We start from the raw sequence: 27,935 nt of genomic DNA, 5'->3' as shown, positions 1-27,935 counted from the left end.
TCATAATATATACAGAGGGCTGGGGAAGCACAGAAAAGGGAACTCAGTCTGCTTTAGAAAATCAGAGAAAGCTTCCTGGAGGGGGTGGAAATCTGGGCTAGCACGATCAGAGAGAAAACGGCATTTAGACAGAGAAGACAATGTGTCATGATACAGAGGCACCAGGGGACAGGTTATGCTTGGGATACACAAAGAACTTGTGAGAGAAGGGAGCATTGGGGGATAGCAGAGATAGAATCAACAACCAGGAGCCAGGGCAGAGTTTGGACTTGATCCTGCAGGCAATGCAGAGAGAACAAAGGATTGTAAGCAGGTAAATGACAGTCAGATTTGGGTTTTCCACACGTGTCAATTATTTGTTGCTGTGTAACAAACCACCCCCAAAACTCAGCGGTTTAAAAACAACCATTTTATTTACTCATGATTCTGGGAATCAGCAAGCTAAGCTAGTCTTGACTGGAGTCACTCATGCAGTTTGGGTCGTTTAACCACTTAATTGAGGTTAGAAGGTCTTAGCTTGGTGTCCATCACATGTCTCCAGCAGCTAGCCTGGGCTTCTTCACATGGCAGTAGAAAAGTTCCAAGGTGAGACTGAAAGCTGCAAGGCCTCTTGAGGCCTAAGCTTAGAATTTACACAACATTCATTCCACCAAATTTAACGGGTCAAAGCAAATCATACAGTCATCCCAGATTCAAGGGGTGAGAGGAAAGAGACACTGTGTCTTGGTGAAGGAAGTAGCAAAGCCATAATGCATTGGGACAGGATGTAAAGTTTAAAATTTATAATACCAAGTATTAGCAAGGATGTGAAGCAAAGTACTCTATCTTTGGATTGAATCTCCATGATCTGTGTGGGGAATCTTGGCTGTGGGAGAGCTCAGATCTTTTTTATGCTACTCTGGCCATGTAGTCAAGCCACACACATGTAACCAGTTAGGCCAGCTGTAAACCGTCAGTAAAGAAAGTGACCTTGGGAGTCAGGGGAGCTTCAGGTTTAAATAGCACATTAGAAATGCCAATGCCCCAGGCTTCCCTGGTGGCGCAGTGGTTGAGAGTCTGCCTGCCGATGCAGGGGACACGGGTTTGTGCCCCGATCCGGGAAGATCCCACATGCCGCGGAGCGGCTGCACCCATAAGCCATGGCTGCAGAGCCTGTGCATCTGGAGCCTGTGCTCCGCAACAGGAGAGGCCACAACAGTGAGAGGCTCGCATACCGCAAAAAAACAAAAACAAAAAGAAATACCAATGCCCTTACCTTGGCCAAGAGTGAAAAAACAGACATCCAGATAAAGACACAACCTTTGCAATCCAGCTGTAAATCAACTCTCTCTTCCATAATGTGAAATTCTAGAATAGGCAAAACTATAGTGACAGAAAGCAGATTAGTGATTACCTGGGACCAGGAGTGGGAGAAGGGGATTAAGTGCAAAGGAGCACAAGGAAACTTTTTAGAAGATGGAATTATTTTCTATATTTTGATGGTGATGATGGCTATACTACTATAATGAATTATCAAAATTCATTTAAATGGTACATTTAAAATTAATAAATTATATCGTATGTAAATAATAACAAAAAAGAATAAAGTTTTATTTTTAAAGGGCATCATGCTACATTTAATCTTTGGGACTAAACTTTTCATTTAATATATTTTTACTAAAAATCATTCATATTGTTATGTGTTATTGTAGCTCATTTGTTTTGACACCTGTATAATATTCCATTGTGTGAATATTCCATTTTATTTGTCCACTCTCATGGGCATTTGGGTTTGCTTTTGTGACCAGGGCTGCTATGAACATTCTTTTTTTTTTAATTTTTTTTTTTTAGTTTTTTAAAATTTATTTATTTTTGGCTGTGTTGGGTCTTTGCTGCTGCGCATAGGCTTTCTCTAGTTGCAGCAAGTGGGGGCCACTCTTCATTGTGGTGCGCGGGCTTCTCATTGCAGGGGCTTCTCTTGTTAGAGCATGGGCTCGAGGCATGTGGGCTTCAGTAGTTGTAGCATGTGGGCTCAGTAGTTGTGGCTCACAGGCTCTAGAGCACACAGGAGCCACTGGAGCCACTAGACCTCTTCCCAGCCACATTTGGGAAGCAGTGCTGTTGACAGCAGGAGGAATGGCTGGAATTATTCAGCTCAAGAGAGCTTTCTCAAAGTAAGTAAGCATATTATTATGCACTGGCTTAACATTTTAGTTACTTGTTCCTTAAATTAGATCATGGGATACATGGAGAAACTTGGTAGGCCTGTTTAAGCCCTTCGGCTGCTCAAGACATCATGCAGAACTCACCTCAAGTGTGAGACGGGCTCTGTGACCAGAGGCCTGTAACCAGGCTGCGGTCCTGTGCTTTGGGTACCTGGGTACAAAAGGAACTAACACTACTTGCACTGACGTGAGGCCCCCCAACTACAGTCCCAGCTCCATGTAGCTTGAACAATTTTATTGGCTAAATGCTTCTTCCCAAGTTTACAGCTTAAAGAGTGGCCCTGCTCACTGGTTCCTCCTCCTAAGCCCCTAATGGGGCAGGAACCTTTAGCACAGGCTCAGAGATGGGGAGTAGGGGTTGGAAGTGGGGTGTAATAAGTGAGTTAGAAACGTGCTGATGCTCCACAACTGGACAGCAGGACAGAAAAACTCTTACTTCCTACTGCTGAAAACTGTCTACAGAAAGACATGAATGGGATGGAGATAGGCCAGAGGGCATCTCTGCCACTGGTCTCCACAAGAGTACACCCTTTGTCTTCCTACAACAGGACTTCAGGAACAGGATGATGCTATGTCATTCTACACATTTTGCAAAAGTACATAGGCCCAAAATTGGCCATGAGGTTTGGGATTACCAGCTCCCCAACCTGGCAGGATGGGAAGAAAGAAAATGTGTCCATGAAAAGCTTTCGGAAGTGAGTCAGGTCTTCCACGTGAACCTTGATGCCGTATTGATTGGCCAGGAGCTCAATGGTGCCTTGCACCACATACTCATTCTGTAAGTGTGAGAGTGAGCAGGTGGAATAGACAACGTGGCCTCCTGGTTTGGTGGCAAGGAGTCCAGCCCTGTAACCAGAAAGAGAGAGTAGCAGTGACTAGTGAGCTTCCCAGAAGTAGAAGCACATCAGAAGAGGCTGGAAGCATAGTATTGTGGGATGGGTAGCTGTGTTAGCCTCTGAAGTGCCTTCCACACTGACACCACCTGAAAGTTGTTCTCAAAGCTGAGAGCAACCCAACCTTACTCCATGGGCTCTCCTCCAAAAGTCCTCTTGAAATGGTCCCCTGATCTTTGACTCTGGTTGTAAACCAAACCCTGATGCTGCCTATGGACTGAGTCCCTACCCCAGCTCTACAGAGCCTTAACCTCAGTAACTATTTTTCAAAATTGTGCTACTCACTGACATGGAGACTAGCATAGAGGTAAAAGTGAATCTGTGCAGCCCATCCTGCTATGCATGTCCTACCACACAGTCTTTTCTTTTTTTTTGAATTTTATTTATTTTTTATTCAGAAGGTTCTTATTAGTTATCTATTTTATACATATTAGCGTATATATGTCAATCCCAGTCTCCCAATTCATCCCATCACCACCACCACCCTCCCCGTCGCTTTCCCCACTTGGTGTCTGTACGTTTGTTCTGTACATCTGTGTCTCTATTTCTGCCTTGCAAACCAGTTCACCTGTGCCATTTTTCTAGATTCCACACATATGAGTTAATATACGCATATATTGTTTTTCTCTTTCTGACTTAATTCACTCTGTATGACAGTCTCTAGGTCCATCTATGTCTCTACAAATGACCCTTTCAATCCTTTTTATGGCTAATACTCCACTGTATATATATGTATCACATCTTCTTTATCCATTCATCTGTCAGCATTTAGGTTGCTTCCATGACCTGGCTATTGTAAACAGTGCTGCAATGAACACTGGGGTGCATGTGTCTTTTTGAATTATGGTTTTCTCTGGGTATATGCCCAGCAGTGGGATTGCTGGGTCATATGGTAATTCTATTTTTAGTTTTTAAATGAACGTCCATACTGTTCTCCATAGTGGCTGTATCAGTTTACATTCCCACCAACAGTGCAGGAGGGTTCCCTTTTCTCCACACCCTCTCCAGCATTTGCTGTTTGTAGATTTTCTAATGATGCTCATTCTGACCGGTGTGAGGTGATACCTCACTGCAGTTTTGATTTGCATTTCTCTAACAATTAGTGATGTGGAGCAGCTTTTCATGTGTCTCTTGGCCATCTGTATGTCTTCTTTGAAGAAATTTCTATTTAGGTCTTCTGCCCATTTTTTGATTGGGTTGTTTTTTTAACATTGAACTGCATGAGCTGTTTATATATTTTGGAGATTAATCCTTTGTCTGTTGATTCATTTGCAAATATTTTCTCCAATTCTGAGAGCTGTCTTTTCATTTTGTTTATAGTTTCCTTTGCTGTGCAAAAGCTTTTAAGTTTCATTAGGTCCCATTTGTTTATTTTTGGTTTTATTTTCATTACTCTAGGAGGTGGGTCAAAAAAGATCTTGCTGTGATTTATGTCAAAGAGTGTTCTTCCTATGTTTCCCTCTAAGAGTTTTATAGTGTCTGGCCTTACACTTAAGTCTTTAATTGATTTTGAGTTTATTTTTGTACATGGTGTTAGGGAGTGTTCTAATTCCATTCTTTTACATGTAGCTGTCCAGTTTTCCCAGCACCACTTATTGAAGACACTGTCCTTTCTCCATTGTATATCCTTGCCTCCTTTGTCATAGATTAGTTGACCATAGGTGCATGGGTTTATCTCTGGGCTTTCTATCCTATTCCATTGATCTATATTTCTGCTTTTGTGCCAGTACCATATTCTCTTGATTACTGTAGCTTTGTAGTATAGTCTGGAGTCAGGGAGTCTGATTCCTCCAGCTCCACTTTTTTCCCTCAAGAAAAAAGATTGCTTTGGCTATTCAGGGTCTTTTGTGTCTCCATACAAATTTTAAGATTTTTTTGTTCTAGTTCTGTAAAAAATGCCATTGGTAATTTGATAGGGATTGCATTCAATCTGTAGATTGCTTTCGGTAGTATAGTCATTTTCACAATATTGACTCTTCCAATCCAAGAACATGGTATACCTCTCCTTGTGTCATCTTTGGTTTGTTTCATCAGTGTCTTATAGTTTTCTGAGTACAGGTCTTCTATCTCCTTAGGTAGGTTTATTCCTAGGTATTTTATTCTTTTTGTTGCAATGGTGAATGGGATTTTTTCTTTAATTTCTCCTTCTGATCTTTCGTTGTTAGTGTATAGGAATGCAACAGATTTCTGTGCATTAATTTTGTATCCTGCAACTTTACCAAATTCATTGATTAGCTCTAGTAGTTTTCTGGTGGCATCTTTAGGATGATCTATGTATAGTATCATGTCATCTGCAAACAGTGACAGTTTTATTTCTTCTTTTCCAATTTGTATTCCTTTATTTCTTTTTCTTCTCTGATTGCTGTGGCTAGGACTTCCAAAACTATGTTGAATAATAGTGGTGAGAGTGGACATCCTTGTCTTGTTCCTGATCTTAGTGGAAAGGCTTTCAGTTTTTCACCATTGAGAATGATGTTTGCTGTGGGTTTGTGGTATATGGCCTTTATTATGTTGAGGTAGGTCCCCCCTATGCCCACTTTCTGGAGAGTTTTTATCATAAATGCATGTTGAATTTTGTCAAAAGCTTTATCTGCATCTATGGAGATAATCATATGGTTTTTCTTCTTCAATTTGTTAATATGGTGTATCACATTGATCGATTTGTGTATATTGAAGAATCCTTGCATCCCTGGGATAAATCCCACTTGATCATGGTGTATGATCCTTTTAATGTGTTGTTGGATTCTGTTTGCTAGTATTTTGTTGAGGATTTTTGCATCTATATTCATCAGTGATATTGGTCTGTAATTTTCTTTTTTTGTAGTATCTTTGTCTGGTTTTGGTATCAGGGTGATTGTGGCCTTGTAGAATGAGTTTGGGAGTGTTCCTTCCTCTGCAATTTTTTGGAAGAGTTTGAGAAGGATGGGTGTTAGCTCTTCTCTAAATGTTTGATAGAATTCACCTGTGAAGCCATCTGGTCCTCGAATTTTTTCGTTCTTTTTTTTTTAATTAATTAATTTTATTTTATTTATTGTTTTTGCTGCATTGGGTCTTCGTTGCTGCACATGGGCTTTCTCTAGTTGTGGCAAGTGGGGGCTACTCTTCATTGCGGTGCACAGGCTTCTCATTATGGTGGCTTCTCTTGTTGCAGAGCACAGGCTTTAGGCGCGCAGGCTTCAGTAGTTGTGGTGCACGGGCTTAGTTGCTCTGCAGCATGTGGGATCTTCCCAGACCAGGGCTTGAACTCGTGTCCCCTGCACTGGCAGGCAGATTCTTAACCACTGCGCCACCAGGGAAGTCCCTGTTGGAGGATTCTAAATCACAGTTTCAATTTCATTACTTGTGATTGGTCTGTTCATGTTTTCTATTTCTTCCTGGTTCAGTCTTGGAAGGTTATACCTTTCTAAGAATTTGTTCATTTCTTCCAGGTTGTCCATTTTATTGTCACAGAGTTGCTTGTAGTAGTCTCTTAGGATGCTTTGTATTTCTGCGTGTCTGTTGTAACTTCTCCTTTTTCATTTCTAATTTTATTGATTTGAGTCCTCTCCCTCTTTTTCTTGATGAGTCTGGCTAATGGTTTATCAATTTTGTTTATCTCCTCAAAGAACCAGCTTTTAGTTTTATTGATCTTTGCTATTGTTTTCTTTGTTTCTGTTTCATTTATTTCTGCTCTGATCTTTATGATTTCTTTCCTTCTACTAAACTTGGGTTTTGTTTGTTCTTCTTTCTCTAGTTCCTTTAGGTGTAAGGTTACAGTGTTTATTTGAGACTTTTCTTGTTTCTTGAGGTAGGATTGTGCTGCTATAAACTTCCTTCTTAGAAGTGCTTTTGCTGCATCCCACAGGTTTGGATCGTCATGTTTTTCATTGTCATTTGTCTCTAGGTATTTTTTAATTTCCTCTTTGATTTCTTCAGTGATCTCTTGGTTATTTAGTAACATATTGTTTAGCCTCCATGTGTTTGTGTTTTTTACGGGGTTTTTCCCTGTAATTTATTTCTAATCTCATAGTGTTGTGGTTGGAAAAGATGCTTGATTCAATTTTCTTAAATTTACCAAGGCTTGATTTGTGACCCAAGATGTCATCTATCATGGAGAATGTTCCGTGTGCCCTTGAGAAGAAAGTGTAATCTGCTGTTTATGGATGGAGTGTCCTATAAATATCAATTAAATCTATCTGGTTTACTGTGTCATTTAAAGCTATGTTTCCCTATTAATTTACTGTCTGGATGATCTGTCCATTGGTGTAAGTGAGGTGTTAAAGTCCCCCACTATTATTGTGTTACTGTTGATTTCTTCTTTTATAGCTGTTAGCACTTGCCTTATGTATTTTTTTTTTTTTTTTTTGCGGTATGCCGGCCTCTCACTATTGTGGCCTCTCCCGTTGCGGAGCAAAGGCTCCAGACACGCAGGTTCAGCAGCCATGGCTCACGGGCCGAGGTGCCCCGCGGCATGTGGGATCTTCCCGGACCGGGGCACGAACCCGTGTCCCCTGCATCGGCAGGCAGACTCTCAACCACTGCGCCACCAGGGAAGCCCTTGCCTTATGTACTGAGGTGCTCCTAGGTTGGGTGCATATATATTTATAATTGTTATATCATCTTCTTGGATTGATCCCTTGATCATTATGTAGTGTCCTTCCTTGCCTCATAACATTCTTTAAAGTCTATTTTATCTGATATGAGTATTGCTACTCCAGCTTTCTTTTGATTTCCATTTGCATGAAATATCTTTTTCCATCCCCTCACTTTCAATCTGTATGTGTCCCTAGGTCTGAAGTGGGTCTCTTGTAGACAGCATATATGTGGGTCTTGTCTTTGTATCCATTCAGTGAGCCTGTGTCTTTTGGTTGGAGCATTTAATCCATTCACATTTAAGGTAATTATCGATATGTATGTTCCTATTACCATTTTCTTTATTATTCTGGGTTTGTTCTTGTAGGTCCTTTTCTTCTCCTGTATCTCCCACTTAGAGAAGTTTCTTTAGCATTTGTTGTAGAACTGGTTTGGTGGTGCTGAATTCTCTTAGCTTTTGCTTGTCTGTAAAGCGTTTGATTTCTCCATCAAATCTGAATGAGATCCTTGCCAGGTAGAGTAATCTTGGTTGTAGGTTCTTCCCTTTCATCACTTTAAATATATCATGCCACTCCCTTCTGGCTTGTAGAGTTTCTGCTTAGAAATTAGCTTAGAAATTTCTACTTAGAAATTAGGGAGTTCCTTTGTATGTTATTTGTCATTTTCCCCTTGTTGCCTTCAATAATTTTTCTTTGTCTTTAATTTTTGTCAATTTGATTACTATGTATCTTGGCATGTTTCTCCTTGGCTTTATCCTGCCTGGGACTCTCTGCGCTGCCTGCACTTGGGTGGCTATTTCCTTTCCCATATTAGGGAACTTTTCAACTATTATCTCTTCAAATATTTTCTCAGGTCCTTTCTCTTTCTCTACTCCTTCTGGGACCCCTATAATGCGAATGTTGGTGCGTTTAATGTTATCCCGGAGGTCTCTTAGGCTGTCTTCATTTCTTTTCATTCTTTTTTCTTTATCATGTTCTGTGGCAATGAATTTCACCATTCTGTCTTCCAGATCACTTATCTGTTCTTCTGCCTCAGTTATTCTGCTATTGATTTCTTCTAGTGTATTTTTCATTTCAGTTATTGTATTGTTCACCTCTGTTTGTTTGTTCTTTAATTCTGCTAGGTCTTTATTAAACATTTCTTTCATCTTCTCGATCTTTGCCTCCCTTCTTTTTCTGAGGTCCTGGATCATCTTCACTATCATTATTCTGAATTCTTTTTCTGGAAGGTTGTTTATCTCCACTTCATTTAGCTGTTTTTCTGGGATTTTATCTTGTTCCTTCATCTGGTACGTAGTCCTCTACCTTTTCATTTTGTCTATGTTTCTGTGAATGTGGTTTTCCTTCCACAGGCTGCAGGAATGTAGTTCTTCTTGCTTCTGCTGTCTGCCCTCTGGCCGATGAGGCTATCTAAGAGGCTTGTGCAAGCTTTCTGATGGGAAGGATTGGTGGTGGGTAGAGCTGGGTGTTGCTCTGGTGGGCAGAGCTCAGTAAAACTTTAATCGGCTTGTCTGCTGATGGGTGGGGCTGAGCTCCCTCCCTGTTGGTTTTTTTGGCCTGAGGTGACCAGCACTGGAGCCTAGAGGCTTCTTGGTGGGGCTAATGGTGGGCTCCGGGAGGGCTCATGCCAAGGAGTACATCCCAGAACTTCTGCTGCCAGTGTCTTTTTCCCTGCCACTTCTGCAGGAGACCTTCCAACACTAGCAGGTAGGTCTGGTTCAGTCTCCTATGGGGTCACTGCTCCTTCCCCCTGGGTCCTGATGCGCACACTACTTTGTGTGTGTCCTCCAAGAGTGCAGTCTGTTTCCCCCAGTCCTGTCAAAGTCCTTCAATCAAATCCCACTGGCCTTCAAAGTCTGATTCTCTGGGAATTCCTCCTCCCACTGCCAGATCCGCAGGTTGGGAAGCCTGACGTAGGGCTCAGAACCTTCACTCCAGTTTGAGAGTCACCCACCCAGCGGTTATGGGATTTGATTTTATTGTGATTGCGCCCCTCCTACCGCCTCATTGTGGCTTCTCCTTTGTCTTTGGATGTGGGGTATCTCTTTTGTTGAGTTCCAGTGTCTTCCTGTTGATGACTGTTCATCAGTTAGCTGTGATTCTGATGCTCTCGCAAGAGGAAGTGAGCGCACATCCTTCTACTACGCCATCTTGAACCAATCTCCACATAGAGTCTTTATGTCCCAGAGAAAGGCCATCCAATGATGACTGTCTCCTCCAGGCAGATTCCCAGCCATAAGACCCTTCTACGGGTAATGGTTTTGGCAACAGCTTCTAGCCCCCAAGCCCCCCAGGTGACCAGACCCCCCCACAGCACTCTGGCCCAAAGTCCTGAGTTTCTGTAAATCTATTACTCACGCAAGAAGCTGCACCTGCAACATAGGCAACATCTGCCGCTCCTTCTTCCTTGAACGCTGAAAGATGTTGTTCTCCTCCTCATGAAGGGAGTGGCGGTCTGTCGTACAGGGCACATCCACCAGCACCTGCCCAGGAGTGTTAAAGGGTAAAGTATTAGGGCTCCTTACAGGCTCCTCTTCCTCAGGCCAGGGGTATTTTAGGCCCCTAACCTGGAGGGTTTTGCAGAGTGCTCCCCTGGCCCATCCCCCCACTGCAGAGCATCTGACAAAACTTCTCACTTTAACCTGGTAGACAATTGTGAAATAATCAGTGGGAAAATAGTACATCTAAGTATACTCATGGCTGGTCAAAAACCAAAACCAACATACAAAAAACTGAATTAAAAAAAATTAAAAAAAAAACTGAATTAAGTAATTGATATCAACCTAAAAAGAAGTCTTCGGTGCTTCAGGGCTCTGTCCTTGACTCTGTCCCTAGCTATTTGAATGAAAACATCCAATTTACAGATGATATAATACCCAAAGGATAGCTAATATATTGAATAACAGGATCAGGATTCAAAATTATCTTATGCTAAAACAATGTCATATCCAATATGGAAAAGTTTTAAAGTGAGAGATGGAAAGTCATTCATTCATTGAGGAATTCCTCAGTGGTCCAGTGGTTAGGACTCCATGCCTCCACTGCTGAGGGCCTGGGTTCGATGCCTGACCAGGGAACAAAGATCCCACAAGCTGCACAATGTGGCCAAAGATAAATAAATAAATAAAGGTATTCATTTATTTACTAAGAGCCTACTCTGCGATGGGCACTAAAGACCAAAACAAACAAACAAAAAAACAAAAAAACAAAACCTACCCACCCCCGCAAAAAAACAGTCCTGTATTTACACTTCAAAAAGTAAAATCACGACTTCCCTAGTGGTGCAGTAGATAAGAATCCACCTGCCAGTGCAGGGGACATGGGTTCCAGCCCTGGTCTGGGAAGATCCCACATGCCGCAGGGCAACTAAGCCTGTGTGCCACAACTACTGAGCCTGCGCTCTAGAGCCTGCGAGCCACAACTACTGAAGCCCACATGCCTAGAGCACATGCTCTACAACAAGAGAAGACACCGCAATGAGAAGCATGTGCATCGCAATGAAGAGTAGCCCCCACTTGCCGCAAGTAGAGAAAGCCTGCGTGCAGCAATGAAGACCCAATGCAGCTAAAAAATAAATTAAATTAAATTTATTTAAAAAAAGAAGTAATATCATTTGTGGAAAAGATCTATAAATTTTCAGTCAAGCAGAAATTCCGAGTAAATTAGTAATGACCCAGTGTTCAATATTCTAATGTACTCCTAGGCTGAATGAATTGAATGAATTGATACAATGTATACAGAGTAAGAGAAATAGTGACTACCTTGTATTCTGGTCAGGCCATATCTCAAGAAATGTGATGCGGCTAGCGTCCACAGGAAAAATAGACATTAACTAAATAGGAATGCTCAGAGAAGGGCATAGGAATGCTCAGAGAGGGACACTGGGATGTTTAGAAACCACACAATAGCAGAAATTAATACCTTCTGTTTCCAGGAACGTAGATATCTATCTTGAAACCCTTGTGATGCAAAATATCTAAACATAAAATATATTTTTAATGGCTTCCCTGGTGGCGCAGTGGTTGAGAGTCCGCCTGCCGATGCAGGGGATGCGGGTTCGGGCCCCGGTCCAGGAAGATCCCACATGCTGCGGAGCTGCTGGGCCCGTGAGCCATGGCCGCTGAGCCTGCGCATCTGGAGCCTGTGCTCCGCAACGGGAGAGGCCACACAGTGAGAGGCCCGCGTACCGCAAAAAAAAAAAAAAAAAAAAAAAAATTAAAGGGAAACAAGCCTCCTTGAGCAAGCGTTAGCAGAAACAACCACCAGTAGAATTAAACCCCCAAAGAGTTTTCATATTGAAATTATCTAATGTAGAATTAAAATATAAACCTTCCTGGGACTTCCCTGGTGGCACAGTGGTTAAGAATCCACCTGCCAATGCAGGGGACATGGGTTCGAACCCTGATCTGGGAAGATCCCACATGCCACGGAGCAACTCAGCCCGGGCGCCACAACTAATGAGCCTGCGCTCTAGAGTTCGTGAGCCACAACTACTGAAGCCCATGTGCTTAGAGCCCATGCTCTGCAACAAGAGAAGCCACCGCAATGAGAGGTCCGCGCACCACAACCAAGAGTAGCCCCCACTCGCACCAACTAGAGAAAGCTCATGCACAGCAACGAAGACCCAATGCAGCCACAATTAATTAATTAATTAATTAATTTAAAAATATATATATATATATAAACCTTCCTAAATAAAGTAAGTAAAACAAACACTGTAAATAATTTGACAGAGCCAAAACCAAATATATCGTGACAATTGTTTTAAAAGAATAAAATTTGCAGATTGTTTCACAAAGCAAAACCCAACTCTATGCAGTATATAAGAGACATATCTAAAAGGAAGTGATTTAACAAGGCTAAATATAAAGAGATGGGTAAAGGTATAACTGCAACACCTATAAAAAGAAAGCTGTGAGTGGGGAGGCAGGTAGGTATCTTGCCATGAAAACGCAGAGCTCTGGCACTCCAGCTGATGGCCAGGTAGAGTTGGGGGAGAGAGAGAGTTACCAAGAGTGTATGGAGCCCTGAGATAGTATTCTTCTTTGCATCTAAAGTGCTTCACCCTTGCCTAACACGTAGTATGTGTTACTATGTTATAGTATGCACAACTATTTGTTCAACAAATAAATTAACAAAGACATCTTCAGGACATTAAAGCTGTTTTCAAATGTCTGAAGCACTTTGATGTGAAATGGGAGGCAGCTCACTGTTCTAAAAGGCATAGCTAGGACCGATGAATGGAAATAATAAACATAATAAGGATTGTGATGATGACAATATTATTAAATGCTTTCTATATACCAGGAGCTATGCTAAATGCATTCTTATTTAACCTTCACCTATGTGATAGGCACTACTATTATCCTTATTTTACAGATGAAGAGACTAAAGCTTAAACTGAAAGGTTAACTTACCCAAACTTCTCTGGCTGATAAGTGATAGAGCCAGGACACCGATCCAAGCAGTATGACTCTAGAATCCCTGTACTCAACCATATACCATAAAATCTACACATCTTAATTCAATAAGAGGAAGAATTTTCTAACAGCAGAGGTGTTCAACCACCAAACCTCAGTGAGCCCCTGTCAATGAAAGTGTGAAAGCACAGGCTGAATAACGATGATAGCTACTACCTGCCTAATCTTCACGGCCAGTTGATGTACAAAGCACTTTCCCTGGATATGCTCATTATGAATCCTCATAATAATCTTACATAGCAGTATTTCCTATTTTACAAATGAAGAGGCTGAACTTCAGCGAGATCAAGCAGCTTTCCCAAAGTAGGTAAGTGGCAACCTTGTGATACAGAAACAAGTTAGGCCGACAGCAGAGGTCATGCTCTCTCCACTCTGCTGCCCCCATATGAAAAAAGCTGAATAGAGGATTCCTACACAGGTGGGAAGCAGGTCTCTCAAGATATCCAAGATTCTATAAGCCTTGGTCTTTCTTTCAATTTCTTAGAGTGGCTGAGGCAAGATGGTAAGAACTGGACAGACTGGACAAATGTGTCAGATGACAACACAGAGACAATAGCAATATGACAACAATATGACAATATGACAACGATAGAGACAATATTTTTTACATTTTTAGAAGTATATGTTTTAAGTAAATGTTTTTAGAATGTGCCAATTAAAAGAAAATACAAATAACTTAAAAATATGAAATGAGGGGCTTCCGTGGTGGTGCAGTGGTTAAGAATCCACCTGCCAATGCAGGGGACATGGGTTTGAGCCCTGATCCAGGAAGATCCCACATGCCGCAGAGCAACTAAGCCTGTGTGCTACAACTACTGAGCCTGTGCTCTACAGCTCACGAGCCACAACTACTGAAGCCCATGGGCCTATAGCCCGTGCTCCACAACAAGAGAAGCCACCGCAATGAGAGGTCCATGCACCGCAACCAAGAGTAGCCCCCACTCGCCGCAACTAGAGAAAAAACCTGCACACAGCAACAAAGACCCAATGCAGCCAAAAATAAATAAAATAAAATAAATAAATTTTTAAAATTAAAAAAAAATATGAAATGACTTTCAACTTCATTCATAACAAAATGCAAATTAGATGCTTCAGTTTGGCAAAAACCAAAAAGTTGGACAACATCAATGTTGACAGGATATGAGGAAACAGTACTCTTATTCATTACCAGTAGAAATGAAACTGATTTGGCCTCCATAGGGAGTGATTTAGTAACCTCTGTCAGTATCCTAAGTACATATAAACTGTTATCCAGCAATTATACTCCAAAAAACAAAAACAAAAGCTTGAACTTCAAGGCACATTATTAAATTTAAATAAATACAAAGTTCAGAATAGTAAACATAATATACTACCATTCCTTTTTTTTTTTAAACATCTTTATTGGCGTATAATTGCTTTACAATGTTGTGTTAGTTTCTGCTTTATAACAAAGTGAATCAGCTATACGTATACATATATCCCCATATCCCCTCCCTCTTTTGTCTCCCTCCCACCCTCCCTATCCCACCCCTCCATGTGGTCACAAAGCACGGAGCTCATCTCCCTGTGCGATGCAACTGCTTCCCACTAGCTATCTATTTTACATTTGGTGGTGTATATATGCCAATGCTACTCTCTCACTTCGTCCCAGCTTACCCTTGCCCCTCCCCGTGTCCTCAAGTCCATTCGCTATGTCTGCGTCTTTATTCCTGTCTTGTCCCTAGGTTCATCAGAACCATTTTTTTATTTTCAGATTTCATATATATGAGTTAGCGGTATTTGTTTTTCTCTTTCTGACTTACTTCACGCTGTATGACAGACTCTAGGTCCATCCACCTCACTACAAATAACCCAATTTCGTTTCTTTTTATGACTGAGTAATATTCCATTGTATATATGTGCCACATCTTCTTTATTCATTCATCTGTCAATGGACACTTAGGTTGCTTCCATGTCCTGGCTATTGTAAATAGTGCTGCAATGAACATTGTGGTACATGACTCTTTTTGAATTATGGTTTTCTCAGGGTATATGCCCAGCAGTGGGATTGCTGGGTTGTATGGTAGTTCTACTTTTAGTTTTTTAAGGAACCTCCATACTGTTCTCCATAGTGGCTGCACCAATTTACAGTCCCACCAACAGTGTGGGAGGGTTCCCTTTTCTCCACACCCTCTCTAGCATTTATTGTTTGTAGATTTAAAATACACATTTATATTTGTATATACACAAAGAAAATATTTTAAGAGGATACAGTAGAAAATATAGACAATAGTCATCTGGAGGGAGAGGAAGTAGATGGCTGTGAGACAGGAGTAAGAGGGAAACATACTTTTCCCTGGATACCAGGCTGTGCCTTCTGCATTTTGTACCATGTAGTGTATTAATATTCAAAAATAAATAAAATGAGCTTATTCATATTAATTTAATGAGGGTTACTATGCAACCAAGTGAGTTGCAAAATAAAATAAGCCTAATAATTTTTTTTCCAGTCAGACAGGTTCAAACTCTTTTTGCTAATTGCCTCTAATGAAGATAGTAGCCAGTTATCTAAACTGAGCTAACAATTCTACAGATGGCTGTTTTCACCAAATCACCCATAGAGAGTTGGCCAGGTCCACAGTCAGCCATACATCCTCAAATATATATGGCTAGATCTCAGGGCCTAGGGCCAGGATGGGGATGCCAGATTTGGCTAGCTGGATGTCCCAGGTCAGGAATCACTCACCCGGTCATAGGTGTCCCCCTCCAGTTCTCCCCACTTCCTTCCATCCCATGATGTGACTCGAACTCGATTCCTATCCCTGACGTCTTGAGGCACATAGCTGTGAAGGACCTTCTGTAGTCGGCCTGCTCGTGAAGTGGAGAGATCATTGGCAGCGAGATTGCCTGTGGGAGCATAAATTTTAGGATTGTTTTTTCTACTTCTGTAAAAAATGCCATTGGAATCTTGACAGGGATTGCACTGAATCTATAGACGTTTTGGGTAGTATGAACATCTTATGCCCGCAGGAATAAAGCAACTTCAGAGGCCACAGCAAAAGAACACATCCCACCAGCAATGGTGCTAATGGAGAGTCAGACCAATTCTCAGGCATAGCCAATCAATGCAGACCCCAGGGTCAGGAGCAGGTGGAGGAGAAACGTTTATTACATGCATAGCACAGTACTAGACACTCCGGAGTGGGGGCTGCAAAGGCAAACACCGACATAGGCCAGAAAGGTTATGTAAATAAATAAAGCAGACCAGGTTAAAACATTTATTTCTAAAGAAATACGTTCTCTCCCACTTTTCTTGAAATATGTGTCTCTCTTCATCTTTGGTAGATACTACACATTATTTACCCAAAATTTATTCTCCTCTTATTCCTTAGTAATAGAACTCCAATTTTATTTTAGGGAGGGGGAAGCAATATTCCCCAAAAGACTACATTTCCCAGCCTCTTTTGACAACCAAGTAAGACAATATGACTAAGTTTTGGTCAATGAGTTGTAGGCAGAATTATTGTGTGGGACTTCTGGGAAAACGTTTAAAAGGAGCTGATACAATCAGGAGATGTGCCCCTTTTGTCCAGTCTTTTCTTCCTGCCTGGAATTTGAATGTGATGACTGGAGTTCCAGTAGTCATGAGGACCATGAGGCAATCCTGGGGATGGAAGCCAGCAATAAAATAGGTTGAAAAAAGAAAGAAGAAGCTCAAGTCCCCTAATAATTGTGGAGTCTCCATACCAGCCCTGGACTGCCTATATCCCAGCTCTCTTATGTAAGAGAGAAATAAACATTTCTTCTTTAAGCCGGTTAGTTGAGTTTTCTATTGTATATGACCAAACCTAATCCTAAATGATTCATCATCTTTCTTTCGTTTTCCCTTTTGTGATAGACACGACTTCAAGAAATATCTCACTTTGCTCTTGGCTCTACTATAAGAAATAATATTACTGTAAGCTTAATGATAAATGGCAATTGATACCTGGCCTCAGAGTCAAGGAGTGAAAGGGAGCAGTGGACACTGTGGTGAAGAACTAGAGAATACATACCTTATCCAATGGTGAACCAGCTTAGTCTTCCCACAAAGAAATATGTCCCAATTTTTGAGGGCACTCAAAGAAGTCAAAATTGGATTCTCTGCTCAAGAGGAATTTGCAGCAGGATATCAACTGACAAAAGAAAAGCTGGGTTCCAGTTCTGGCTCTACCTCCAACTCATGTAAAAGATTCAAGTTACTGGGCTTCCCTGGTGGCGCACTGGTTGAGAGTCCACCTGCCAATGCAGGGGATGAGGGTTCGTGCCCCGGTTTGGGAAGATCCCACATGCCACGGAGCGGCTGGGCCCGTGAGCCATGCCGCTGAGCCTGCGCGTCCGGAGCCTGTGCTCCGCAATGGGAGAGGCCACAACAGTGAGAGGCCCACGTACCACAAAAAAAAAAAAAAAAAAAAGATTCAAGTTATTTAATCTCTCTAGAGCTCAATTTCCCCCTCCATAAAATATGAGGGCTGGTCCCTTCTTACCCTGTAATTCCTATCATCTCCTTGGGATCACCGAGTCACTTGAGTGAGGAGCTGGGATAGGGTGAGGTGCTGGTAATTCAGCTAACCTTAGAAAAGCAACTCTCAGTTACTTCTCCTTCGCCCTTCTTCCTCTTCTGAGTTCCAGTCCCTCCTCATCCAAGTAACCCTACCTTATCCATTCCCCCTTCTGAGGGATTCTCACAGCACTCAGTCAGATTAACACAGCCCAGTACACAGGCTGGGCTCCCTTGAATTGGACCCATTAAACCATATCAACATTTCTTCTCCATTCTCTCTGGACTTCCAGAAGCTGGTGATCAAATGTGGTACCTCTCTGAATCACCTGTAGGACCTACCTTGAGGCTGGAAGCTGACTCAGACTGTGCAAGTTGACTAATGAGAACTGGAAAAGAAGGATCCAGGCCCAACAAAAAGGTTAGGGCATATGGCAAGTTAAGCCTGGCTGAGCTCCAGGATCAGTGTGAAAAATACAGCCCCCTTGTGGATATTTCTCAAGATAAAAATACTGCCTATTTAAGGCAGGATGTTGGCCAACGGATGGCTGAAGTGAATACTTACAATGTACAAGGCCCAGCCTGGGCTATACTATTGAGTAACACTTAGGCCTGTCCTCAAGGAATTTATAATCTTGAGGAGGAAGAAGATGCATACCCAGTAAAGCTCTGATGCAAGGCTAATGTGCTAACAGTTGCAAAGGTGATGCCCATGGTGTGGGAGCACAGGAGACAGAGGCAGCACTTCTCAACTGGCCAGCAGGGATCATGAGGGAAGACTTCCAGGAGGTGGCACACTTGAGCTGAGGCTGGAAAGCTTAAAGGGCGTTGACAGGCCAGCTGCGATAAGGTGGGGGTATTCCAGAGAGAATCCATAACATGGCAAAGTTGGAGGCTTATTCAGGCAACAGAGAGTAGCAGGTTTTGGCAGAAGCACATAAAGCCTGGGGCAGAATGACACAGTAAAGCTATAACGGGAGACTTCCCTGGTGGTGCAGTGGTTAAGAATCCACCTGCCAATGCAGGGGACATGGCTTTGAGCCCTGGTCCAGGAAGATCCCACATGCCTGGAGCAACTAAGCCTGTGCGCCACAACTACTGAAGCCCACGCACCTAGAGCCTGTGCTCCACAACAAGAGAAGCCACTGCAGTGAGAGGCCCACTCACCGCAACTAGAGAAAGCCCGTGTGCAGCAGCGAAGACCCAACGCAGCCAAAAATAAATAAATTTATTTAAAAATGAAAATAAAGCTATAACAGGCTGCTGCAGCCATCTTATCACTCTAGCTGGCAGGCTAAGGAAATGGAACTTAATCTTAGACACAAAGTAAACAGATGCAGAGGGATGAAAGCATCATGTGGTAGATTAATCAGGGCTCTGTTTTAATCTGCCTTCAGAGACCTTGCTCTGATCAGCAGTCTTCCCTGGCCAACTAACAGAGAAAGAGAGAAAATCATTGCAAACAGAAAAAACACACCAGCTTAGCAAGCAAGCACTATCCTACCTGTGACCCGGACCAGAAAGCCCATCATATTTAGTGTGCCCTTGACTGGGTGAGGTCGGGAGCCCTCCCTGCCAAGACACCAGCCCTCTGACTTACGGCAACAGCCAGTCTGAAGCAATGCTAGTGTCTTTCCCCCAGGGGCGGCACACAGGTCAAGCACGGTGTCACCAGGCTGCAGGCCGAGGGCCAGGACAGGCAGCAAGGAGGCAGCATCCATCAGGTAGTAATCCATGACACCCAGGCTGCCAAGCCTAGAAGAGAGGAGACCACCTTAGAGTTAAATGCCAAGTCAGGAGACCCGCTGGAAGTCAAGGTCACAAGTCCATGCCCTCAGGAGCTACTGAGCTCTACTCAGCAAAAACTAATTTCTCAGACCCACACTCAGTTGTGTACTTACTCGCTCATTCATCTACATAGCAGCCAGAGCAGCCTTTTAAAACATAGATCAACTCACTCTATTTCAGCCACACCAGCCATCTTGCTATTCCTTAATTAAGCCATGCATACTCCTGTCTCAGGCTTTTGTAGTTGTTGTGCTTTCTGCCTACAACACTCTTCCTCCAAATATCCCTCATTTGCTTCCTCATTTCTTTCAGGTCCTCCTCAAAAGTTACCTCATCAAAGAGGCACTGGCATACCCTGACTACTCCATCTAAAAATAGCAGCCCCCTACTCCCATCTATCTATCTTGCATTCTTTTTCTTTAAAGTATTTATTATTCACTTTATATGTATAGGTTTGTGTGTATTTTACCCCTTCTCTCTCTCCCGATTAGAATGAAGGTAGGGATTTTTTCCTGCTTTGTTCATTATAACATCCCCAACACCTGAAACAGTGAATGGCACGTAGTAGGAACTCAGTTTTACTAGGTTACATATTGAGATACAAAGTGCTTTGTGGGTTCAGGAAAGAGTGCCATCCACTGTGCCTGTCACAGTCAGAGTTACCTGAGTTAGATCTGATGAAGGAATGGGCCTTCATTCGGTTAAAAAAAAAAAAGGGAAGAGGAGCATTCCAAGCAGAAGAAAAAAGAAAAAGCAAAAGCACAGATGCATGCAAACTCATAACTTCTTTCAGACATAGTGAGAAATCTGGTGTGTTAGAAATACAAGGTACATGAGATTGAAGTTGGAAAGCAGATAGAGGCCAAGGTTGTAAAAGGTCTTAAACCCTATGCTAAGGAGTTTGGACTATAACCTGTAGGCAGTTACCAAAAGTTTTTAAAGAAAATGACATGATCGGCTAGTTAGAGTTTTAGAAAGCTAGGTGGGCTACAAAGAACAAATTAGAAACAGAGACACCAGTGGGAAAGCTGTTACAAGAGTCCAAATGAGAGCTAATAAGGCATGGAGAGAGGCAGCACCCATGTGGGTAGAGAGAGAGGGACAACAGACAGATTGTTGTCACAGAAGGCCCTCTCACTCCCAACCCACTTGTCATAAGGGCAACTGTGGTGCAGCCATTCAGCCTGAGACACGGTTCAGCACGGACAGCCTTTGGCGACAGCCTCAAGGAGGCAGAAACTTGGTCCTTGCTGACCTGACAGGAAGGCTCTGGAAGAAAGATGTGACAAGATATAAGACAGAGCACCACTGAGAATCAGCTCCAAGACCTACAATCCCCAATCTCGAGGTCACAACACCTCTGGCGTTCACAAATGGGCTCAGGCCGTGATAGGATATTTTCAAAGTCAAATCACACTTTGTGCCACAACTACTGAGCCTGCACACCACAACTACTGAAGCCCGTGCACCTAGAGCCTGTGCTCCACGACAAGAGAAGCCACCGCAATAAGCCCGCACACCACAAAGAAGAGCAGCCCCTGCTTGCCACAACTAGAGAAAGCCTGCGCGCAGCAATAAAGACCCAACATAGCCAAAAATAAATAAACTAAACTAAAAAAAAAGGCAGCACAACAATTTCTCAATTTCAGGAGGTTCCTGGACTCCCTAAATACATCCTTGAACTCCCAAGAGATTAAGATCCCCTTGATTTACAGGGAGCCCATTAAGACAAGAAGGAAAGAAAACTCAAACATAGAGGGCTGCTTCCTACACTACTCTCTGGATGTCCTCAGGCAACTTAGGAAACCACATGGGTCTTACTCCATGGATCTGCCTAAAGCCAGTGCCTCCAAATTGGTCTCTAATCCTGCTCCAATCTATGCCCTCCTCACAGTGACTAAAATGATCTTCCTGAAGCACAACCTTGATGGGAATAACATCGATAGTAAGAGATACTATTTATGAGTGCTATATTGCAGGTACTATACTAGGTGTTTAATATGCATCATTTCCTTAATCCTCACCACAACCCTGAGAGGCAGGAGAACCCAGATTCTAGAGCCTGACTGCCTGGATCTCAAATCCAGCCCAGTTGCTCATCAGTTGTGTGACCTTCTGCAAATTACTCAACTTCCCTGTGCCTCAGTTTCCTCATCTGTAATAAGAATACCTATCAGATAGGATTAGTGTAAGAATTAAAGGAAGTAATAGAAGACAAGTACTTAGAACAGTAGCTGGCACATAGTGAGCTATACTGTCAGCTATTACTACCATTACTTTCCAGATTATTTTCCTGATAAGGAAACCAAGGCTCAGTTAACCAATGCCACATGTCTAATAAGTGGTGAAGACAGGATCCAAACCTAGGTTTTCTTAACCACTGTACATTATTACCTTTCCTCTCCTCAGAAACCCTCTTCAGTGGTTCTCTAGAACAGATGAACATATTGCAATTACAGCAATATGAATTAAAAGGCACATGTCTGAAGCTGCCCAGCCTTCGTAATTCCAGCCATTTAAAAGCAACCCTGGACCACCAGGAAAATCCCCTTCCCCCAACCTGCTAGCTCATGACATTCAAGATTCCCACACATGGCCCCCATGTACTTTTCCAACCTCATCCCTTACTTCTCTTAAGCATACAGTCTTCCCTCAAACCAGCAGCTAGGACAATTGCAAAAGCCTCCTAATTTACAACACCATTTCTAGCTTTGCCCCTCTCCAATCTATTTTCCACACAGCAGCCAGAATGATATTTTAAAAATTCAGATCTGATCATGTTATTCCCCAGCTTAAAACCTTTCATGGCTGGGGCTTCCCTGGATGCCCAGTGATTAAGACGCTGAGCTTCCACTGCAGGGAGCACAGATTCGACCCCTGGTCAGGAAACTAAGATCCTGCATGCCACACGGTGTGGCCAAAAACAAACAAAAAACCACCAACAGCAAAACAAACAAACAAACCTTTCATGGCTCCCTCTTCCTTTTAGAGAAAAAGTCCATGATCCCATAAGGCCTGTAAAACCTTCAAAATCTGGCTCTAGCCCTCTTCTGTAGCCTCACATTCACACTCCCATCCCCACTCCCACGCCACCAGCTTTAATTCCTACTCAGCTTTCAGGTCTTAGCTTAAATTTCACTTCCTCAGCATTAGATCTCCTAACTATAAGACTTCATAGCATCCTGTACTTTTTTTCTGTAGCACTTATCACAACCATAAATAGTTTTTTTAACAGTTATCTCCCTCACTAGGCTGCAAGCTCCATGAGGACTTGTGCACTTAAGAGTGCCTAGCATTTGGTAGACAATAAATATTTGTTGAATGAATGAATCAGTCCTTCAAAGATCAATTCCCACATCCTACAGCTAACACTGAGCTCTCCTTTTCTCAATTTAGCATTTTATTACAGTCTTTTTTCATTCAACTTCATATACATCTGAGCATTGGATAAGATGACTGGAAGGTCTCCTTTTTTTTACCCCAGTCTGGTCTGGTACTAACTTTGTGTCCCTAAGCAAGCCCTATTTCCTAGGCAAGTCCCACCTCTTATTTGGTATCATGAGGTTACTTGTCCTACTCATTTTGATGGGGGCAAGTGAGAAAGCAGTTGTAAATAGCACACATTTTAACTGGAGAGGGTGCTCATGTAAAAAGGTTTTTTGGTTTTTGTTTTTTTTCTTACTTAGGCAGTAGAAGTGGGGCACTTAAGCAGGTTCAAAGTGCAGGTTCTGAGGTCAGACTGCCTGGGTCTAAATACTAGCTTCACCACTTACTATCTAAGGGACCTAAAGCAAGTAAGTACCTTAACTTCTCTGCAGCTCAGTTTCCTCAAATGTAAAAGAAAAACAATAATATTGCCCACCTCAGAGGGCTGTTGACAGAACAAAAGGATATAATGCCCAGCATGTATACGTACTCAGTAAATATTAGCAATATTAAGATCCCTATTAAACAGGACAGGAGCTGCGTCTCTTCCTGTCTACTTCCAGCAGACACTCAGGACAGCCCCAGCCCCAGCTCCATATCCTACCTGGCAGGAGGGAAACGGCTGACATCCCCTCTGGCGAAAGTGAAGCATCGAAGGTTTGGACTGCAGGCCCAGGAGGCAGGGGGTGGAGCTGCAGTTTGGCCATTCTCAGGTTCTGGTTCCCCGTGGAAGATAGCTTCATTCACAAAGTCCCTGGCACTCAGCTGCTCCAGCTCAGCACTCACACGATCCCAGGCAGCAAAGTTATTGACCAGTGCACCATACTTCTGCTCTGAGAGGAGACTGACCCGGATCGATGGCCAAAGATCCCCAAATTGCACACTGTAGGTCATGTCAAAATTCTGCAGAGCCAGTCGAGTGGCAGGAAATTTGGGCTCTGTGGCAGCCTAAAAGAATGAGAACAGGCCTATTGGTCTTCCAGTCTTGCCTCTATCCCCTTACTGCCTGACCCCACCAGTACTTCAGAGCGCTGGGGCAAACGTGGATCCAGCTACTGCCCACTCCTGTCTTTGCATCCTGTCTTTGCATCCTGCCTCTGCCTGCCAAAGAAGTGTGTGAGAGACAAGCAGTGGGGAACCAGCCTTTCTCTCTCAGTGTTGTGAAAGTAAGCTATAACTCTCACAATAGTATGTGGGGGTCACCAATAAAGAGGATACTCCTTTGAGGCCTTGGAGAGGACTCTTGAGAAGAGTCTACAGAAGGTTGGTAGAAACTATGTAGGCCCTGGGTGAAGCATCAAGTTTAAATATAGAAGATGTTTTCTTTCTGAACAGTCCTTCCATTTTCTAAAGCACTTTCATGTCTCCTAGTTTAGGTGAGCACCACAAGAGATAGCGCAGTGGGATACAAAAAATATCAACCTTCTACATTTGATGGAGAGATGAGGGTAACTTACCTAAGGTCATGCAGTGACTGACACCACAAGGCTCAGAATCACAGGGCTGAGGGTCATTTTGGGAAAGTCCCCAGACTCCAGGAAGGTGGGATGAGGAGAGCTCACAGAAACTTTGAGGTGTGAACAAAAGTGGGGACTTACAGGATAACTGCTATGAGGGTAGCAGAGAGGGGCACCAGTCAGGCTTGAAGAGCACAGAAGAAGACTGAAAGGGAAGAAAGGCCTCAGCTGAGGAGTCCACAAGTTGGTCCTGGTTGCCACAGCTGGGATGCTTGCTATGGCTGGCAGCCCTGTTACTGTCTATGAATTTTGCTTTAACCTGGATTTTTGGTCAGAACTCTTTCTGTGCCCTCATTTCTTGTTATGGTGGGGACTCTTGCTCCGACCTTGACTTGTGCTATGGTGGGGACTCTTGCTCTGGCCACGACTTTTGCCACTGCAAGGACTCTTGCTTCGGCTCCGACTTCTGTTATGGAGGGCACTCTTGATCGGGCCCTGACTTTTGCTATGTTGGGTACTTTCGCTCTGGCCCTGACTTTCAAACAGTTGAGGACTCTCACTCTGTTCCTGATTTATGCTTTGATGGGTCCTACTGCTCCCACTCAGACTTCCACTAAGATGGAAACTCTTTCTGTGACTCCATTTCGTACTAGGGCTATGGCTCCAACTTGTGCTTTGGAGGGTGTTCTTGCTCTGGCTGTCACTGTCCTGGCATTCACTAATAACAACAGTCGAACTACAGTTGGCATTATCGCTACAGCTGGAACTCTTGGATGAAGACAAAGGACAGCTGTAGGGGATCTGGGGAGACTCCTTGCGGCAGTCTGGAGAAGCCACAGAGTAGACATGGAGGCCACAGGGCATAGTATCAAGATGGCCCCAGGCTCGGGGGGCAATGGGTAAATTTGGGGGGTCAAAGGGTGTTCTCAAAGGGATAAAAGGATAGATATGCGTAGAACAAGGAGGCGCCACAGGCTGGCCATGAGGTTGGGGTGGGCCCCTGGGAGTGCTATAGGTGCCACAGGGGGGCACCACGGGCTGGTTATGACACTGAAGGGGACCTGTGGATTGCTTGAGGGAACCAGAGAGTAGGCAGGGATTGCGGCGGGTGGGGGAAACCACAGAATATACATGGGTGCTGCAGGGGGGTCCAATGGGGGGTCCTCGGGGGCTGGTCTGAGCATAACTATTGGGGAAGACAGGATCACAAGGAAGGCGAAGGGGAAGGGAAGTGGGGATAACTGTTTTGAGGGTTCTAGGGACCACAGTAGGTGCGGTAGTCCTTTGGGGAAGTTCTTTGGGGCAGGAATTTGAGCAAGTTGTGATGGATGTCACCATACAAGAAGGACCAGAGAAACCAGAAGGGCAGGAGGGAGGTGAAGGAGAGGTGCTGGCCTTAGGGGACATGGGCTGGTCAGGAGGAGTGTGCTGGGTGACCAGGGAGTGACATCTGTGAGGAGCACGTGGCTGTTTTAACTCTGAGGATTTGGGAGACTTAGCTTGGGGGCAAACTGGGATAGGGAGAGGGGGTTCCTTATAGCTTCTGCAGTGGGGTGCCTGGGGTGGAGACATAAACTGGTTGCCTGGAGGCGAAGGAAAGAAGGCAGAAAAAGGACAGTGGGAGGACAGGGGAAGAGGTGGTTGCTGGGGACAGGGTGGACCAGAAATTGTAGTGCCTGAGGTTGTGCAGGGATAAGAGCTCCCACCAGTCTCCCAAGAGTAAATGGACGCAAAGCAAGGCTTCCTGGAAACCTGGGACTGGGGCGAGCAAGGAGAGCCAGTACTCCCAGGGGGTAGGCGGATGGCACAGTAAGGGCTCCCAGCGGCAGGTATGCGGGCATCTGGGGGAAGATGGGAATAGTGATAAGAGCCCTCCTGAGGTGAGCTGGGACAAGATGTGCCTGCCTGAGAAGAAAGTGGGGAGTCACAGTAATTTTTTCCAGGAGGGACGTCAAGCTGTGGTTTAGGTTCACAAGCGTCTGGATGCTTAACATGGCCATGGTAAAAGCTGCCAGTGAGTGGGGAAGATGTTGGGGAAAGAGGAGGATCATTATAACTTCTCCCTGAGGACCAGGAAGAGAGCAGAGTGGAGGTCATGGGCCCAGTTTCCAAAACCCTGTGAGAAAGGGGTGGGGAAATTATAGGTCTAGTTTCCACGGGCCAGTGAGCATGAGGAGGTGAAATTATGAGGCCAGTTCCCAGGGGCCTATGAGTAAGAGGAGGTGAAATCATGGGGCAATTTCCCTGGGTCCCAGCAGTGATGGAAGGTGAAATCATGGGGCCAGTTTCCAAAGGCACATGAGTGAGGGGAGGGGAGGTCACCGGGTTGGCCACTGGGACTGAAGGGTATCCACCACAGTAACAGCGATAAGTGTGTTGGTCAAAGTAAGGGCCTCGGGGACAGGGACATGGTGTTCTCAGGGGACTGATCCAGCTGCAATAAGGGCTCCGCGGACGGGCAGGGGGTGACCCCACAAGGCGGAACCTGTCAACACAAGGACTTGGAGGGGACGAACCCGAGAGGATAGGCTCCCGGCAGTAGGGCCTTCCTAGGAGTGGAGAACAGGGTTCAAAAGAACATCTTCCTGGGCGCAGGGGAGTCTGTGGGGGTGGGGAGAGGGGCGGTGGGGGCGGGGAAGGAATCACTCGGGGTAGGGTTGGGGGCTGGCCGGTTATGAAAGAAATTCCAGGGCTACAAGTGAGGCCAGAGAAAGGATCCCTGGATAAGTGGGGAGAGCCCATGGGGTGAGAGGAGTCGCTGCACCTTTTGCCTGGGCTTGGGGAAAGGCCGGGAGGGTGGCTACTGTAACTTCCTGGGCGCCAGAGGCGGCTCGAGGCTGAGGAAGGGGTTGAATCCTTTCCCGGAGGGCAGCGGAAGGAGGGAAGGGGAAGTCGCTATGTCACCTTCCTAGGGGTGAGAGAGGCTGGGCTGGAAGGTTTAGGAGGAAAGGAGTAGAAGAGGTCATGCCGTGGGGGAGCGGGGGAGGGGAGAGGGAGGAGGAGAAAGGAGGGGGAGGGAGGAAGGGAAGTGGAAGGGTTAGTGGGGGCCCAGGGGAAGGTAACCAAGAGCCGGGAAACAAGAGGCGAGACAGAACTGAAAGAATGAGGACGGGGGTGATGACGTAACATAGAGAGGCGGAGTCTGGAGTCTGCAGACTTAAGACTTGTGACGAAATAAAAGGGCGGACAGAGGCGATGACGTAACAGATGTGAGAGGGAGGCGCCTAGTCACGCCCCCTGAGGGGCGGGGGAAAGGAGGCCCAAGGCGTTCCAGAGGCGCGGGAGTAGCGAGCTTAACTGAGGGTGCGGGAAGTGGGAGGGCTGGAGAAGTTTCCCGAGGGGTGGTGGCGAGACAGTGCTGTTACGGGACCTTACCCATTTCTTCTTATGTCGTTGTCTCCGCGGGACCATCATGAAGTCCGCACGCTTCAGCATGTCCCGCACACCTCTCCCTACCAGCGCAGCCATGTCGGCGTGCGCCGCGAGGTAATTCCGACCGGAACCGCAAAGGGAGACGCGCAGGTTCCGGAGAGGTGGTGCGCCCCACTGCGGACGAAAAGGGGAGAGAGTTACGGCTCTTTTTGGGGGCTCTGCCCACCGATACGTCGCAGATGC

General features: G+C 44.4%; 2 protein-coding genes across 2 annotated transcripts; both read right to left on the bottom strand.

Moving 5' to 3' along the window:
- Nucleotides 1–394: 394 nt before the first annotated feature.
- NSUN4 (NOP2/Sun RNA methyltransferase 4) lies at nt 395–27,864 on the bottom strand. Its single transcript, XM_082612380.1, has 6 exons — nt 27,696–27,864; nt 23,468–23,811; nt 19,250–19,404; nt 15,856–16,016; nt 10,027–10,151; nt 395–3,050 (listed from the first exon to the last, which is right to left on the bottom strand). The coding sequence occupies exons 1-6, from the start codon at nt 27,786–27,788 to the stop codon at nt 2,774–2,776; spliced, it is 1,155 nt and encodes a 384-aa protein (XP_082468506.1). The 5' UTR covers nt 27,789–27,864; the 3' UTR covers nt 395–2,773.
- Nucleotides 24,500–26,491, bottom strand: LOC309800767 (sperm head and tail associated protein-like; the record flags this gene model as incomplete). Its single annotated transcript, XM_082615096.1, has 3 exons — nt 24,500–24,525; nt 24,971–26,161; nt 26,482–26,491. The coding sequence occupies 3 exons, from the start codon at nt 26,489–26,491 to the stop codon at nt 24,500–24,502; spliced, it is 1,227 nt and encodes a 408-aa protein (XP_082471222.1).
- Nucleotides 27,865–27,935: the final 71 nt, after the last annotated feature.

Source organism: Mesoplodon mirus, assembly GCF_964341445.2.
Source record: "Mesoplodon mirus genome assembly, chromosome: 3".
NCBI lineage: Eukaryota > Metazoa > Chordata > Mammalia > Artiodactyla > Ziphiidae > Mesoplodon > Mesoplodon mirus.
The sequence above is the reverse complement of the archived record's forward strand: the minus strand, read 5'-3'. Positions and strand labels throughout refer to the sequence as shown.